The following is a 17,703-nucleotide window of genomic DNA, read 5'->3' as shown; positions in this document are numbered from 1 at the left end:
TTTTTTTTTTTTTTTTTTTTTTTTAAGTTTGCTGTTAAGGATGTGACACTGTGGAATCCTTAGTTGGAAAGATTCCAGTGTTTCTCTACGTGTTCTTCGTGGACACCACCCTAATGCAGATTCCTGGGTCCCATTCCAGACCTGCTGAATCAGAACGGGGGGAACCCAGGGATCTGTCCTGTCAACAGCCCCCCTTCCCCAAGTCTTACACAAACGAAAGTTGCAGAACCGCAGCATTAGAATGTGAAGGCGGGAAAACCCCAGGCTAGTTTCTCTGCAATCCTCTTTGGGAACGAGGAAACTGAAGCCAAGAGAGTCCCCCTGCGCGTCTAGACCGCGGATAAAGGGTCCAGACCTGGGCACACCCACCCCAAACCCCCAGACCCCCCAGCCCCTCGCCCCGCTCGCCGGCGGGGACTGAAGCCTTCAGGGCGGGTCACTTAGCTCGCGGGCTGCTTTCAACCTGGGGAACCGGGGGCGCGGGCGCTTCGCCATTGGCCGGGGCGCGGCGGGCGCCTCCCCATTGGCCAGGGTGGCGGCCTCCGCCCCCGCCGGGGCGGCCTCGTGATTGGCCCCTCCCCGGCTATAAGGCGGGGGCCGGCGGGGCCGTGGGAGCGCGCGGCAGCGCACGGCGGGGCGCGGCAGACGCTGGGACGCGGCGCACGGAGGGACGCGGCCGGGCGCCCATGGCGTTCGCGCTGCTGCGCCCCGTCGGCGCGCACGTGCTGTACCCGGACGTGCGGCTGCTGAGCGAGGACGAGGAGAACCGCAGCGAGAGCGACGCGTCCGACCAGTCGTTCGGCTGCTGCGAGGGCCTGGAGGCGGCGCGGCGCGGCCCGGGCCCCGGGGGCGGGCGGCGGGCGGGCGGCGGCGCGGGCCCCGTGGTGGTGGTGCGACAGCGGCAGGCGGCCAACGCGCGGGAGCGGGACCGCACGCAGAGCGTGAACACGGCCTTCACGGCGCTGCGCACGCTCATCCCCACCGAGCCGGTGGACCGCAAGCTGTCCAAGATCGAGACGCTGCGCCTGGCGTCCAGCTACATCGCGCACCTGGCCAACGTGCTGCTGCTGGGGGACGCGGCCGACGACGGGCAGCCGTGCTTCCGGGCGGCCGGCAGTGCAAAGAGCGCGGTCCCCGCTGCCCCCGACGGCGGCCGCCAGCCGCGCTCCATCTGCACCTTCTGCCTCAGCAACCAGCGCAAAGGGGTGAGTGCGCGGAGCCCCAGGACTGTGGCCGCGGGGCAGGGGTTGGCGGGGGGACGGGGCCTCCTAGGGAGCAGAAGAGGAGCAGGGACCCCAGTTGAAGAGAGGGGGAAGCGACAGGAAATTCGTCGGGGGGCTGCAGGGGGGGGGTGCTGCGCTCCAAGCCCAGGGTTTGGTGTGGATGGAACACAACCGCTCGCTCAAAGTGGTGCAGGAAAGCCCAGAGCTCGGGCATTTCTTTGAGAGCGGACATTGCTCGTTGAGAGACACCCCTTTCCCTGAAGGTGTGCTGGGGAAAGAGCGTGAGGAAATGGTTACAAAGGGCATCATTTATTGGGCTCTTCCTGTGTGCGAGGTGCGTTCCTCGTCCCCTTTCACCTTCCCAAGAACTCAGCCAGGCAGGTAGTTATTCTGGCCGTTTTATCCCTGATGAAGATCCGAGGCTGGCGGGGTGTGATCCCATGCCCACAGTTACTCACCTGGGAAACCAGGACGCAGGCTCGGTTGCTCGCTGCGTGCCTGTTGCCCCGAACTACCCTTCCCAGTAAAGTAGTGGTCCCGCATCCTAAGACTTGACCCGAGGGCAGGAGACTGAGAAGCAGCAAAAGGGACGCATACCCCCAGCTAAAACTCTGAGGCAGCCAGCGATGAGCAGGAGTGAAGAGGGGGGTCTCCTGAGGGCACCCCAGCCCCAAACGGGATGGAGTGTGGGGCAGAGTCATTGTTGAGTCCGCTAGACAGAGGTGGAGTTAGGATCTCGTGGTGCGTCCCGCGCGCTCTGACAAGGATGAGAGCCAGCCTGGGAGCGGGCGAGGGGGGCTGGGTAGCGGCACAGGTTGCCTGGGGGCTCTCCTGGTTGAAAGCTGGCTCTCCTCCTGCCTGGGCCCCAAGGAGCCCGCTTCATCCCTCATCTTTCCCTCTTGGTCCTGGAGACTGGGAGAGCCCCTGAGCCCCTGAGGGGCCCACAGCCTTTTGGAAAGTGAAAGGCCACGAGGGATGGAGCCAGGCCTCTGAGACCCCCATTCTTCGGTTCTTAACAGCTGCTCTGGGTCCCCCGCTTCACTCTGTTCTGGGGAAGCCTCTGGGTCCTGGCCTCAGACCACCCTCCTCTGACTCATCAGACTCCCAGTCTGGCCGCTCACCCCCATGGCTGCTTCAAATTCCCTGAGTCAGTTTTCTTAGGCTCTGGTTTGTACCCTGCCGCTCCCAGCCGTGGGCCCTGGTCAGCGTTCCAGGCTGGGAGGGGAAGCCAGGTGGGCCTCAGGCCTCCAGATGTGAAGGGCTGGCTGGGCCCACGGTGATGCGCTTCACCTGTTCATTCAGTTCATCCAACCTTATCTACCCAACAGTCGCCTTTTGGTGGCCCTGAGAACATTCCCAGAGAGGCAGGTCGTGGGTCCCCACCCATCACAGTCAGGATCTCCCCGTGCAGGGGCAGGGCCAGACCAAGGCCATGGAGACAGGGATGCTGCACTCCCCTGGTGGGGAGGCGGAGCACCAAGGGACTGTCAGAGCCCAGAAGGTGCCCCCAGCCAGGGGCTGAACTCCGGACAGATGCTTGGGAACAGAGACAAGGCTGGTGAGGGGGTAAGGAAAGGTGTTCTAGGGACAGGGCACTTCGAGAGTTGGCATCAGGATGCATGACGTAGAGAAGGAAAGGGGCAGAGCACAGAGGGGAGGCAGGCTTGTTGGGCGCTGATTTCCTGTGCTAAGCACTGTTCACATATTATGGTTAAAGATCCTCAGTGGCAGTGGGGGAGGGAGGGCCTCTGGTTATCCCCACCTGCCTACCAGTGCTGTCACTGGTTCCGAGACGCCGTCCGTGATGAGATGAGGGTTCGGATTCAGGCCTGCCTGATTGGGAAGTGGGAAAGGTTAGTCGGGGTGGGGGACTGTCAGGGCAGGCCTCAGGGGAGAGGGTGTGCCTACCATGCCTGAACACCAACAGCAGGTGGGGGAATTCTTTCTGCTGGTTTCCACCTATCCCATGGATCCCAGGGACGCTGCCCAGGTCTGCCTGTTTCCCTGCAATCTGTCTACAGGACCAAGAACCTAGCCAAATTTGGCTGCAGAAGCCAGGCTCATCCCTACAGGCTCCTCTGGGATTAGGCGAGAGGGGCGATCCTGGCCAGCTCTGGCCCCTCGAAGCCTCCACTGAAAGAAAGCTGGCTGTCTTGTGGGGCCACTGCAGGGGCTCCCTTCTGAGCCTTGGGGGCCAGACAGCTCCAAGACCCAGAGTCTGCCTCTCTACTCTGAGCCCCTCCCTCCCACATGGCTGAGGTGGGGGTCACCGTGGACCACCCTGTTCTCTGGAGCATCTTTCTGTTTAAGGAGGGGTTTGGTGTGGCCCTCTGTGATGGAAATGGCAAGTAGGAGATGGGAGTGGGGTTCTTGTCTCTCCCATTTCCCCTTCTGTCACCTGGGGGTGGAGCTGGATAGTATCATCTTGGAAGGCGCTCCCCAGTTGGCATAAGCAGCTCAGGAGCTGACGTGGCCCGGCGGGTGGTGGGGCAGGGGGTACCGTTACCAGGTGATGCTGATAATGATACTTGTGAACATCTATTTAAAAAAAAAAAAAATTTTAATGTTTATTTTTTGAGAGAGAGCGTGAGCAGGGGAGGGGCAGAAAGAGAGGGAGACACAGAATCCGAAGCAGGCTCCGGGCTCGGAACTGTCAGCACAGAGCCCGACGCGGGGCTTGAACTTGTGAACCGCGAGATCACGATCTGAGCGGGAGTCAAGCGCTTACCGGGCTGAGCCAGCCAGGCGCCCCACTTGTGAACACCTATTAAACACTTAGGGTGTGCGTGATGCTGTGCTAAGGGCTTCACCTATAAGTACGTATAATCAGTCCTCACAGCAGCTCCACGTTTCATGTGGGGAAACAGGCTCAGTGAGGTGAAGGCACCTGCCTGAGGTCTGACAGGTAGTTCGAGGCAGAGCGGGGGTTGAAGCTCAGATCTGTTTCACTCCAGCCCAGCTCCTAACCACCGTGCTTCCCAGAGCCCTGGGCGCTGAGTTCCTAGGGGACAGAGAAGCCGGGGCCTAGTCAGGGCCCTTCTAAGTGCTTTTGGCACTTTGCAAGTCTCCTTCACAGCTGCATTTGCATGACGCTGCATCCTGGGGCGGCAGTAGAATCACTGTGTCCCCACGTCATAGACGAAGACACTGAAGTTCAGGGAGAGGAAGGGTCCCAGCGTTATCATGAGACCAGGGTCTCCTCATGCCTGCCAGACTTGGGGTAGAGGAGTCCCGCCCCCTTCCCCCCCCCCCCCAAAAAAAAACCCCTCTGCCCGTCCCGAGGAAATAGAGTGAAAGAGTGAGAGGCCAGTGTTTTTACCCCCCAGCACGCTACACCCTCTTCCTCCCCACTCCTGTCCCCCTTTCTCAGCCACTCCTGCCAGATTTGTGTGAGAAGCCTAAGCCCCAGGCTCTGCTGGGACGGTGGCCTCAGCCCTCAAAATAGCCCTGCCTGTGAATGAACATGTTGTCCCTGGGCCCGGAGAGCCTCGAGGGAGGCTGGGCTCACATCTGGACGGATCTGCCCCAACCTGGGCCCAGGGGCGGAGGGGACAGGGGGCAGAGCTCCCAGACGGTTGGCTGTTTCTCTAGATGGCTGAGAAAGATGCCTGTCCTGCCATCTCCTCGCCAGGCTTGGTGGGGTGAGCGTTTGCAGTGGGATTTCAGATACCAACGTGTCCTGGAAGCAGAACTGACTGTCGGACCACGTGGATTTCTAGCCCAGCTTTTTTACCAACTGGCTGGGTGCCTCTGGTCCAGGCATTCCACAGCGGGAGCCTCAACAGAGGGGTTGCTCTAATGCCCATGACCTCACTGACTTAGAGTGAGGATGAAACCCACGTGTCAGACCTCACAATACCGGGTAGGGACAACCCCTGCAGGGTGAAGGACAGGTGGCTTCGGGTGCTGCCATCATTTGCCCATCTTCCAGTGGGCACCACTGATTCAAGCAGCATTCGTCGGTGCCTGCTCCACACCAGGCTCAGGGCTACAGAGTGAAGGACTTTTCCCTACCACCCCCTGAGCCCCCAGCCTGATGGGGAACAAAAAGAGACCCTGCCGTCCCCTTCTAAGTTTAATCCTGGTAGAATGTCCCCAGAAGTGCCGGGTAGTGGCAGGAAGAGAAGCCCTCCCAGGGAGACAGGACCAGAGAGCACGTTCCTGGTGGAGAGAACACCTTAGGGAGGCCAGAAATCCACAGTCTACTTCTGAAGGTTGATGAGTGAGCCACTGGGCGGACGATGGGGCAGTGGGGAGGATCCACTGTGGGGTTTGTTTGTAAATGTAAAATATTATGATTTAAAATGTATTGGATTTGGGGCGCCTGGGTGGCTCAGTCGGTTAAGCATCTGACTTCGGCTCAGGTCATGATCTCATGGTTCGTGAGTTCAAGCTCCGCGTCAGGCTCTGTGCTGATGGCTCAGAGCCTGGAGCCTGTTTCAGATTCTGTGTCTCCCTCTCTCCCTGACCCTCCCCCGTTCATGCTGTCTCTCTCTGTCTCAAAAATAAATAAACGTTAAAAAAAAATGTTAAAATGTATTGGATTAAAAAAAAAAAAGAAACAACAAATTACATAGGGAAGACATGAAAAAGGTAAAATGTGGGGCGCCTGGGTGGCTCAGTCAGTTGGGTGTCAGACTTTGGCTCAGGTCATGATCTCACAGTCCGTGAGTTCAAGTGCCATGTCAGGCTCTGTGCTGACAGCTCGGAGCCTGGAGCCTGCTTTGGATTCTGTGTCTCCCTCTCTCTCTGCCCCTCCCCTGCTCATGCTCTGTCTCTGTCTCAAAAATAAATGAAAACATTAAAAAAAAAAAAAAAAAAGGTAAAACGTTACATAGCATTAAAAAAAGAAAAAAAGTCTCCCTCCCATCCATCTTGCCTCCTCCTCACGAAATTCCTCTCCTCTGAGGAAACCCATTAGCAATTTCCCTTATGCCCTTCTCTCCAGAAATCTCAGCACACAGGAACATCCACTCAGTTGTTGCTTTTGTCCTTGAATGATGTTATCTCTCCAGTATTCCCTATCAGTCCTGAAGAGTCTCTTCTGCCTTCTGCTGTGGAGAAGTTTATTGTGCGGCTGTGATTTATTTATGAGGTCCCCTAGTGCTGGACACAGAGGTTAGTTCCAGCGTTCATGGTGACCTGATCGAACTTCTTTCCTCCTGCAGGGTGGCCGTCGTGACCTGGGGGGCAGCTGCTTGAAGGTGAGGGGGGTAGCCCCCCTCCGAGTGCCACGGAGATGAGCCTAGACCCCTATGGCAGTTATTCCACGCAGGACCCCGGAGAAGGAGGCCAGAGGGCAGCCGCTGGTTGAACAGGGGAGAAGACCCCAGGAGCCCAACCCAAACCTCTTTCGTGTTGGGACCTGAGGACCACGGTCTGGGCCCATGACCCTGTGGGCAGGCTCCCTGGGACATCTCCACCACACCCCAGAGAGCCATGAGGACCCATCCAGCCAGTCCCAGCCCTAGCTGGTCAGAGACAAGGCAGAACTTTTGGAAAAACAAAGACTGTTGGTGACAGAGGATGTGTGCATATCTGTGAATGAGTGTGTGTGTGTGTGCGTGTGTGTGTGTGTGAGAGAGAGAGAGAGAGAGAATTGGTGGGTTTAAAATAAAAAAGTATTTTTAAATAAAAGATATTCCCATCTGAAGAATGGGGGAGGGGGACTCCCGGCAGAGGTCGGAGGTGGCCTCTCTCCTAGACCCTTGACAGAGGCCCAGATGCCGCAGGTGCTCCCCTGTGCCCTGGAGGGTGTGGGGCCGGGGGACGTCAGGAGGACCCCTCTCCGGAAGTCAGGATAACTAAACTTTCCCCACAGTCTTCGTGAACAGTCACTAGCTGTCTGATGTGGTTGGCAAGAAATGTTAAATGTATTTATTTGTGAATAAGGGATGTATTTATTCACATGGTTCACAAGTCAAAAGGTACAAGAGGAAACATGGTAAAGTTCCCCTCCCTTGTGTCCCCCAGCCACTAGTTCCCCCGCTGCGGGCAGCCTTGGCCACCAGATTTTGTGATGTCCCATTCCCTATGAATAACCAAGCAAATGCAGAAAAAATATATATGTATGTATATACTTTCTTCCACTCTTTACCCAAAGAGTAGCATGTCGTCCTTGCTTTCAGCTCCTTTGCACTCTGTTTCCTGATCTACGTTGGCTGTCATCCCAAGTCAGCACACAAAGGTAAAGGGTAGCCTCCTTCCTTTAGTAGCTACTTAACTCCACTCGAACGTGCTAGACTGTAACCCGTCCCTTCTCCGTGTCTTCACAGACAGGGAGCGTGTGCTAAGGGGGATATCCTTACCCCTGTTTTATTTTTCTTTTTTTTTTTTTTTTTTTTTTTTTTTTTTTTTTTTAATTTTTTTTTCAACGTTTTTTATTTATTTTTGGGACAGAGAGAGACAGAGCATGAACGGGGGAGGGGCAGAGAGAGAGGGAGACACAGAATCGGAAACAGGCTCCAGGCTCCGAGCCATCAGCCCAGAGCCTGACGCGGGGCTCGAACTCACAGACCGCGAGATCGTGACCTGGCTGAAGTCGGACGCTTAACCGACTGAGCCACCCAGGCGCCCCTCCTTACCCCTGTTTTAGCTGAGATGATTTGGGGGGCCAGTGACACCCAAAGGCATGTGGCAGGATGGTGATGTGAGGTCCGTCCACCCCTAAAGCCTTCCCCTGGCCCGGAGATGCCCCACTGGAGGGCCAGCCCCCAGGTCCCGGTTGTGCCCCAGCGGGCCCCGCGTGGTGAAGGCTGCTGTTTCCCCATTTCGCGGATTCAGCCAAGATGGTGATGGAGGCAGCTGGTCAGTAGAACCAGGTGCGCTCGGCTCTTGGGCTGGGACTGTCCCTGTGAGGCCAGGATCAGAGAGGCTCAGGAGGCTGGAGGGAGGGAAAGGCAGAGAGAGAGAGAAGGGCCAGGGGAGGCGAAGGGCCAGGCAGCCACCCTTCCTTTCCTCAGGGTACACTCATGCCTGTTTTTCGAACGTATTTAACAAGCACTTGTAATTAGCAGTTACTGACCGAAGCCCGGCCAGTCTATGCTTGTATCCACTGGGCCCTGCCACCCGCCGCACTTGACCTTTTGATGGGGCCTGACGTGGGGCTGCCGTTTTGCAGATCCACGGGTTCCTGGGTGCCCTCTCCGTGCCAGGCGCTGAGCCACGCCCACCCTGCCTGCCTCGCAGATGGAAACGGAGGCCCCAGGAGAACGAGGGGGTCAGTCCAGGTTGGAGGGGCTGTAAAAGCACCTCATGTAACCTCTTTGGTGTGGGAAGTGGAGGAAGGAGGGCCCTAAGGGGCTGCGGTCCCGCCTGGGGGAGCTTCCCAAGCACCCTCACTCCATTCCCCCCATTTCCCTGGTGTTTCAGGACACTGCTCTTGCCTATCCTGTCCCGGTGCGGTCCTGCTTCCCAGTTGGGGAGCTAATTAGGAAAGCACATTGCATTCCCCGTGTCTGCCCAGGGCCAGGGCCAGGCAGCCCCTGGCAAAGCCATAGGAAAAGGACTGTGACTCTGTCAATGGCAGGAAACCTGGGAGTGGGGACAAAGCAGACACTTGGGTGCTCTGGGCTGGAGGCTCACTTCTGCCACCAGGTTTGCCAGGTGACCCCAGAGAAACTGCCCGACCGCCACCCTGCCCAATCTCTAACCAGCACGAATAGAGGACAGAATGATAATCAGTCGTTTTGCCTGGCTGGATAGTTTTTAATAGACCACACTTACGCACTGGGCGAGGAATTCGAGTTGAATCCAACAGTGCGCAGTGAAAAGTACATACCTCCCTTGGGCTCCTCCTCTTGGGGTTGGGTCCCGGGGATCCCAGGGTCTCCGGGATTCCTGCAGAAACAGTTGGCATATATATAGGCAAGCCACACGCACACCGTGTTCCCACACGAGTGGGAGCCTGGGACACATACTGTTCTGCACAACAGAATTTCCTTACGTCTTGGAAAGCCTTCAGCGTACAGAGCCACTTTGGACTTGTTCACGGCTGCAGAGTGCTCTGTCCTGTGCATTTTGCAGCTTTCGGGCTTCCCGGAGCCTCCTGGGTAATGCAGAATTAATGCCCGAGCCTTGGTGAGCTGCGAGGCCAGCCCAACACATGTGACTTGGAAAAGGCATAGCCGTGGGCCAGTACCTCGGGGGGGGGGGGGGGGGGGGGGGGAGAGGACACTTGCTCAACATCCCCACCCCCAATGCATGCGCTTCCCCCCCTCGGGATGGGCCAGCCCAGCCAGGCTCCCCAAGGGTCCCTGAGCGACGGCCAGCTTGGAGCCAGAGGAGCAAAGGAGTTCAGGGAAAAGAAACCGAGGGTTGAGGCGGTGACCAACTTCAGCCAGGCCGTGTTGGACCCTGAAGGGGAGGCTTAAATTTCAGGTCGCACTCTCCACTCAAGCCTTCTTAGACACCAGGAGCATCCGCGTGAACGTGATCTCATAGTCCCTCATTTCACAATGAGGAGATTGAGCCGATACAGAGGGAGCAGCCTGCCTGGGTCTCCCAGAGAGCCCCTGGCCCTGCTGGGCCACTAGGAACCCAGGCATCCTTCCTCGATACACAGGGCTCCCATCCCTAACTTCACAATTGCAAGCAAAAGACCTCAGAGGTTGCCGGTGGCAGTGAGGAAACCAAAGCCCAGAGAAGGGCAGCGATGGACCACGGTTGCACAGCATTTGGATCTGAGCAGGACTAAGAGTGCAGTACCCCTTCCTCCAGCCAGGGCTCCTCCATTGCATTAAGCTCCCTTCATTAGCCCAATTGCTTCCATTTTATGAGGCTCCTGTTAGATTAAAAAACACCACAAAACAGAATTCCAAAAAGTATGGTGTATGTAGCAGGTTAACTTTTTTTTTATTAAAAAAATTTTTAACGTTTATTATTGAGAGACAGAGAGACACAGAGCATGAGCAGGGGAGGGGTAGAGAGAGGGGGAGACACAGAATCTGAAACAGGCTCCAGGCTCTGAGCTGTCAGCACAGAGCCCGACGCGGGGCTCGAACCCACAAACTATAAGATCATGACCTTAAGCGTCTGAAGTCCTCGAAGTCGGAGGCTGGCTTAACCGACTGAGCCACCCAGGCGCCCCTATAGCAGGTCAACTCTTAAGCACCCACACGCAGTCACAAAGACAATGCATTATCATGAGAACATTAAATAGAGGACTTACCAAAATATCAATTTACAGGACGTACATGTAGGGTCGAATGTCTGTGTCGCCAGCTACTGTGTGTTTCTACCCCATGTGCATATGATATCAAAAGTTGAGACCCGGAGAACAAAATGCAGGACGTGACCCTGCGGTGAGGCCTGTACTGCAGGGGAATATACCACAGAAGACAGTTGACAAAATCGGAATAAGAACAATAGAGAAAAGTATTGTAGCAATGTTACATTTTCCGAATTTGTTAACCATATGGTTATGTAAGAGGATATCCTTGTGCTTAAGAAATACACCCTGTGGGGCGGGGGGGGGGGGGGGGGGGGTGGGGGGCGCCTGGATGGCTCAGTTGGTTAAGCATCTGATTCTTGATTTCGACCCAGGATCATCTCACGGTTTGTGAGTTCGAGCCCCGCATCAGGCTCCACACAGACAGTGAGAGCCTGCCTGGGATGGTCTCTCTACAACTCTCTCTGCCCCTCCCCTGCTCACTCACATTCTCTCTCAAAATAAACATTAAAAAAAGAAGGAAGGAAGGAAGGAAGGAAGGAAGGAAGGAAGGAAGGAAGGAAGGAAGGAATACATCCTGGGGCGCCTGGGTGGCTCAGTCATTTGAGCGTCTGACTTCGGTTCAGGTCATGATCTCGTGGCTTGTGAGTTCGAGCCCCGCGTCAGACTCTGTGCTGACAGCTCGGAGCCTGGAGCCTGCTTCGGATTCTGTGTCTCCCTCTCTCTCTGCCCCTAACCCACTCACATTCTGTCTCTGTCTCTCTCAAAAATAAATGAACATGAAAAAAAAGTGTTTTTTAAGATTCTCTCTCTCCCTCCTTCCCTCTGCCCCTCTCCCTCTGAAATTAAAACAAAGAGGAAGAAAGGAAGGAAGAAAGACACCCTGAAGTATGGTTGAGGGGTAGAGGAACGCGATGTAGACGACTCACTCTCAAATGTTTCCACAAAAACGTCTGTGAGCCAGAGAAGGATACAGCAAATATAGCCAAGTGCTCAGAGGTGGTGAATCCAGGTAAAGGGCGTATTGGAGTTTCGTGCACCACTTTTCTCTCCTCTGTATGTTTGGAAATGATTGCAGAATGAAAAGCTAAAACGAAGTTGAGGCTTTGGCCTGCGAGGATATGAGGTCTGCCAAACGGTCTCCTGGCCCCCTCTGACTCGCCCTTACTTCAGCTGCGGACAGAAAATACCCCTGGTGGACCCAGGCATCCCTGCCCGTGACTCTTAGGCCCCTGTGCCCTTTGGGAGGCTAGGGTGGTCCCAGTCCCCGAGCCACCTGCCACCATGATTTATGTCCCTGTGAGCCTCAGCAGCTGTGAGCACGGGTCCCGCCTGGCAGCCTGCTGGGGGGGCCAGCGTTTACTTCTCAGCGTGTCTAATCCAGACCAGACTTACAGACCCCACGGGCCTGGGATCAGGCTCCCAGGGGGCCAGGGTCAGAGGGCAGGCCAGCAGGGCCTGGAAACCGGGGAGGCGCTCAGGGTGAACCGGCTGGAAAGCAGGAACCCTGGCCTGGGCTTGCTTGTCCAGGGTTCCTGTGTGACCTGGGCTGGGTATCGCCCCCTCTCTGGGCCCTGGTTTTCCTCATCTCAGCACATTCTGCATATGGTGGACTAGAAAGGCTTTGTAGACTGGGGCAAACTGACCTTGTAGGAAGGAAGGCTGGTGGAATTCAGGAGTTGTTTTTTCTTAACGCCCAGGGCTTCCGAGCTTGGAAAAATGCCTCACTTTTTGAAAGCCTGCTAGGTATCAGTCCTTGGTCCGTGTATTTTACATAAGTTAATCCATTTAGCCTACTCTACAGGGCCGTGCTATTATTGCCCCATTTTGTGGATAAGAACTGAGACGCAGGGAGGTTACAGAACTTGTTCAAGGTCACAGGGAAGCTGTTAAGCGAGTGGATTTGAACCAAGTGTTCTGGCTGCCCTCCATGGCCTCATCAGGTGTGTGTCTGGTCCCATAGGACCCCAACTGAACCCGGGCTTCCAGAACAAGACAGAAAAGGGCACTGCCCAGCCTAGGTTTCACCCCTGTCTCAGGGGTGAAATCCTCAGAGGATCCCAGGGTCCAGCCTGGGCAGGATGGGTCCCAGAATCTGCCTCTTCCACAGGCTCCCTGGTAGTACTCATGCTCCCAATACTGGAGAGGTTTAAACACAGACTCCTGGAGGGTCTCAGTGCAAGGGCCTCCGGAGCTCATCTCCTTGGAGTTTCCACCAGTGGGGAAACTGAGGCCCAGAGCAGGCAAGGCGCATCCCCAATGTCACCCAGTGAGTCAGAGATGAGTCAGAACCAGATTCCATGTGTCCCAGTCACTGTTTTCATTGCCTGGTGACACATCCCAGAGCAGAGATTAGCATGAGAGGAAGTGACCTTGACGGGGCTCACTAGTCCGAGGCACTGCTCTGAGAGACTTCCACAGAAGGCCTCGCTTAATCCATACCAACACCCCTGCATAGGCAGGTTCTGTGATCATCTTTTTTTTTTTTTTTTTTAATATTTTATTTATTTTTGAGAGAGAGAGAGAGAGAGAGAAAGAGAAGAATGCAAGCAGGGGAGGGGCAGAGAGAGGGGGAGACACAGAATCCGAGGAGACAGGGATGATGCTCTGAGGCCCGAGAAGGCTTTGCCGGGGGTCAAAGTTTCTGCAAAGTTGTCCAGCCCACCCTGCAGCAGATGAACGATGGGGCACCCGTGGGTCCCAGGGCCCCCCCGAAATTAACCCAATAATCCCTGATACGTCTCCCCCCCCCCCCCCCCCCCGAGCACCCAGAGCAGCTCAGTGAGGCACACAGGCGAGTGATGGTGGACAGAGGAGAATAAGAATATAGCCGAGGCTGACCGGGCGCCCAGGCGGTTCGAGCGCAGCAACTCGTATACACCCCCGACCCCAGTGAGGCAGGGGCTGTCATCCTCGTGGCTCCCCCAGATCACACAGGGTCCAGAGCCCCTCCCCCCCCCCCCCCCCCCCCCCCCCCCCCCCCCCCCCCCCCCCCCCCCCCCCCCCCCCCCCCACCAACCTCCCTCCTTTCCTGCCCAGGGGCTAACAGCTGAGATTTCGAGGCAGGCCAGGGCCTCTGCCCACCGCACCCTACGCGCTGCAGCATCCCCAGCGGCATCGCCGGTGCCAGCGCAAAGCAGGTGCTCAGCAGACGCCGCCCAAGGACCCGGAGGCACCCGGCTGTCTCCCGCAGTCTGCGCACCACGCTGCAGGGGCCCTTTCACCCATGTCACAGAAGCAGTGGCTCCCCTGAGGTCACACAGCCGGGAGTGCAGTCAGGCCTTGAACCCCGATCTGTGGTTCAGCCGTCTGCAGAAAACCCACGCAGCCTGGAAGCTCAGAAGATACTGGCAACAAGCCTTTAACCAGAGAAGACAGCGAGATGGGCCCAGAGCTCAGGGAAGAGGAAAGGCCTGACCAGCTGGGAGCTCCGTGGGAACGTCTCTTGCCCCCCAACCCCACCCCACCCCAGTAGGTCCTCCAGGCAGCGGCCAGGGCCGGGGGAGGAAGGGGTCGGGAGGCGGGCCTTGGATCCCCAAGGAGCACACCCCCTCCCGCCCCCTGTGAGATGGGTAAGGGAGCCCCGCTGGGCCCTCTTTCGCTCTCACTACTCTGCTTCTTGAGGCAGCCCTCCCCACTCCCTTGCCCCCTCCCCCTGCTTCTCCCTCCCTTTCAGCCCAGGCCCACCGCCCCCCGGGCCCGTGGCTCTCAGAAAGCCCTGGAAAGGCTGCTTTCTTTGAGACAGGAAGGTGTCCTCAAGTCTCAGGAAGGAAAAACAGTCAAGCTGAACCCACCAAGACCGTCTCCAAGGGGCCGGGGCTGGCGCCTGGCCAGGACTGACATCACCTGGGAACTGCCGAGGCCCGCAGCTGCAACACGCCTCCTGGGGGGACGTGCTTTGGCTATTTTGAAAAAATAATAATAATAAAAAAACGTTTCCAGTCTGGTGTTTTTAAATGTGCTTTTTATAGTGGGCCCTGGGGCGTGGGCGTTTTGGTGTCCCCCACCCCCACCCCCACCCCCTTCTCCTCCCGTCCTGATTTCCACACCACACAATGTAGCCTTTGACCAATTCCAGCTAATTCCCGGGGATTCTGGGCGGGACCTCCTTCCAGGCTCTGACCCCCGCAGATTATCTTTTATCTATCTAGATACATTTAATTTTAACTACAAAAAAAAAAAAAAAAAAAAAAATTGAAATGTTGGCCCGCGGTACCTAATTCGAAAGGCGCCCAAGAGCGTTGGGTGAAGAAAAGTGAAGTCTCTTCCCAAGGTCTAGTTGCTCCTTCGGTCCCCTGAGACAGCCCCTCACCCATTTTATTCAACAAAATCTCCTCCAGCACTTATTACATACCAGGCACTCTTCTGAGCAATTATAGAATATTAACTCATTTCATCTTCATAAAACCCATATGAGGTAAGGTTTCCATTGGCTATCTTCTTTTTTTTTTTTTTTTTTAATATCTTTATTTATTTCTGAGACAGAGCAGGAGCAGGGGAGGGGCAGAGAGAGAGGGAGACACAGAATCCGAAGCAGGCTCCAGGCTCTGGGCTGTCAGCACGGAGCCCGACGCGGGGCTCGAACTCACAGACGGTGAGATCATGACCCGAGCTGAAGTCGGACGCTTAACCGACTGAGCCACCCAGGTGCCCCTACATTGGCTATTTTCTTGTGAATATTGCCAAAGATGGTCTGTGTGTATAGAAACAAACCTAGATCTGTAATCTTCTGCCCCCTTTTTAAAAAACATAAATAGAAGCTTATTATGCCGTCTCGTCTGCACTTTGCTTCATTGACTTAAAAATACATCCTGGACTAGGGGCGCCTGGGTGGCTCAGTCGGTTGAGCTTCCGACTTTGGCTCAGGTCATGATCTCACGGTCTGTGAGTTCAAGCCCCCGTCGGGCTCTGTGCTGACAGCTCAGAGCCTGGAGCCTGCTTCCGATCCTGTGTCTCCGGCACTCTCTCTGACCCTCCCCCTTCATGCTCTGTCTCTCTCTGTCTCAAAAATAAACATTAAAAAAAATTTTTTTTAAATACATCTTGGACTCATTCCATACGGGTGCATAAAGAGACCTCTCCTTCGTCTTTATAGCTGCATCGTATTCCCTTCTGTGGACGGATGTACCGCAATATAATTAATGGGTCCACTCTTGGTGGACATTAAGGATGTTTCCAATATTTTCTCTTACGACTAATGTTGCAATGAACAGCCAAGGTAATTCTAAAAGCATAGCTTGGGCCTCATCGGTACAATTTTCAAAAACTCCCCATCTTTCTCCTTTGCGAGCAGAAGAGCCCCTTAAATGTAGGGATTATTAAGAACCCCTCTGGGACTGTGATGAAAGCCACAGACCTGTTCCCCCCAAAATACTCATGCGCAACTGAGCTTCGTGGGGGGTTCAGGGACTTCCGGAAACACAGCCCATGGACACAATAACGCCAAGACACCTCTCCCGGCTGTGGTGTGCCCATGGCTTGGGATTGGACATTGTGGACAGCCAGGTGCGCTGGTCCTGAGCTGCAGGGCCTTGGGAAAGCTCACGTCCCTCCCCTGCCCAGCCCTGCACCGGCCTCCCACCGCCCTTACAACCCCATCCAAAGTTCCCTCTGGCGTGCCAGCTCCCACCACCCCTGGAGCCTCATCTCCCTCCCTCGCCCAGCTTGCTCTCTGGGCTCCAGGCACATCAGTCTCCTTTTAGTTCCTACAGCACACCAGGCACACGCCAGCCTCCTGGCCTCTGCTCTCGTTTCCCTCCATCTGGAATGCTCTTCTCACCGTGTCTTCAGGGCTTGCTAATTCCCTTCATTTGGATCTCTGCTCAAATGCCTCTTCCTCCAGGAGGCCTGCCCTGACCACCCTAGCTCCAAGAGCACCCCTCCACAAATCCTTCTTATTGTTATTGTGGTAAAATACACATAACATACAAATTCACCGTTTTGACCATTTTTAAGGGTACGGGTTCAGTAGTATTAAGTACGTTCACAATGCTGTGCATCACCACCAGAAACATCCAGAATTTTTTCATCGGCCCAAACCAGCTCTTTACCAACCTTTAGCCCCTTTACTTGCCCTCGTTTTTCTTCACAAGTTATTGCCACCCGACACAAATTATTGCTGCCTGATACTACAGATAAGTTACTTATCTATTCATCATGCACAATTCAGGCCAGCCTCTCTTCCCCCTACTTGTCCACCCCTCCTTCTTCCTCCTGATGGAACTCTGCCCTGCAGTGCTCCCCTGAGCACCCTCTGCCCAAGCTGCTCCCCTCACTGGAAATAATGTTCCTTCTTCGGGCATCAAAAGCCTTTTCAGTTTTCAAAACGTTGCTCCCATCCCACCTCCACAGGAAAGAATTCCCAAGCAAATCATCACCTCAGTGGCTCGCCCCCTGCAACTTACCCATGACACTGTTTCTGCCTGGAATTGGCCAGGTCTTTCTTTCGTGGTGTAAGTAACAGAAATCTAGCTCAAAGGGGCCAATGGGGAAGGAAAAAAAAAAAAAAAAAAAAAAGGTAAGTTATTGGTTTCCAGAACTGAGTTCAGGGCACTGATTTCGTGGCCGAATGCAAGTTATCTTAGGACATCATTAGAACGCTCTCTCCCCGTCTCTCACCCCTGCTTTCCTCAACGTCAGCTTTATTCTCAGAGAGCTTCTCCTCCTGTGGCAGCAAAGACGGCGGCCAGCGAGTCTGGATCACGACTTATCCTATGAGAAACGCCTTTAGAGTGAGCCCTTTCCCTAGCAGTTGCAGCGAAAAGTCCCGGGGCAGGTCCCCATTGGCTTGCCTGGAGCCACTTGCCCAAGCGGCCAGAGGGATAAAGCATTCTGATTGGCCAGGCCCGGTCACGTGATCACCTCTGCCACAAATGTGGGTTTGCCCGGCCTGGAGCTACAAGAACCAAGAGCGGAGCAGCAGCGGTGGTTTTCCAAAAGGAAATGGGGAAATAGCCATTGGGCAGGCCAAGGCCTCAGCTGTCACTAGCAATGCCTGCGTTGGAGCATTTGCCCCGCTGCCCTTGGGAACTTGGGTTATTCTTTGTAGGATGGGTCTTCTCTCTGAATCTGTGAGTTCCCCGAGGCAAAGTCCAGCCTCCGAGGCAGAGTCGAGCACCCGGATGGCGCTTGATGAACACTCCGTGCTTCCCTCCTCTCCTTCGGGACACGGAGTCCTGTTTGCACTCGGTCTGTGACTTGGCCAGATTTGGAGGACCCGATCCCTACCCCACCACTCTGGCACATCATGTCCCCGCCGGAGGTGGCTCAGAAGTTTAGTTCTCAGTCCATGTCATTGGTGTGACCTTGAGA

General features: G+C 55.6%; 1 protein-coding gene and 1 long non-coding RNA gene across 2 annotated transcripts; both read left to right on the top strand.

Annotated features, from left to right (window-relative positions):
• The first annotated feature begins 630 nt into the window (after positions 1-630).
• TCF15 (transcription factor 15) lies at positions 631-6,822 on the top strand. Its single transcript, XM_042930148.1, has 2 exons — positions 631-1,205; positions 6,392-6,822. Exons 1-2 carry the CDS (start codon positions 687-689, stop codon positions 6,464-6,466), a joined length of 594 nt encoding a protein of 197 aa, XP_042786082.1. The 5' UTR covers positions 631-686; the 3' UTR covers positions 6,467-6,822.
• Positions 6,823-13,642: 6,820 nt separating this feature from the next.
• Positions 13,643-14,336, top strand: LOC122214939. The gene is made up of 2 exons (XR_006200163.1): positions 13,643-13,863; positions 14,138-14,336. It is a non-coding gene; the product is annotated as an uncharacterized LOC122214939 (long non-coding RNA).
• The last annotated feature ends 3,367 nt before the right edge of the window (positions 14,337-17,703 follow it).

The sequence above is a fragment of the Panthera leo genome, chromosome A3 (genome assembly GCF_018350215.1).
Source record: "Panthera leo isolate Ple1 chromosome A3, P.leo_Ple1_pat1.1, whole genome shotgun sequence".
NCBI lineage: Eukaryota > Metazoa > Chordata > Mammalia > Carnivora > Felidae > Panthera > Panthera leo.
The sequence above is the reverse complement of the archived record's forward strand: the minus strand, read 5'-3'. Positions and strand labels throughout refer to the sequence as shown.

Coding starts and splice junctions, on each gene's coding strand:
- TCF15 (XM_042930148.1), top strand. CDS start 687: ATGGCGTTCGCGCTGCTGCGCCCCGTCGGCGCGCACGTGCTGTACCCG. Junction 1,206..6,391: donor TCAGCAACCAGCGCAAAGGG/GTGAGTGCGCGG, acceptor TTCCTCCTGCAG/GGTGGCCGTCGTGACCTGGG.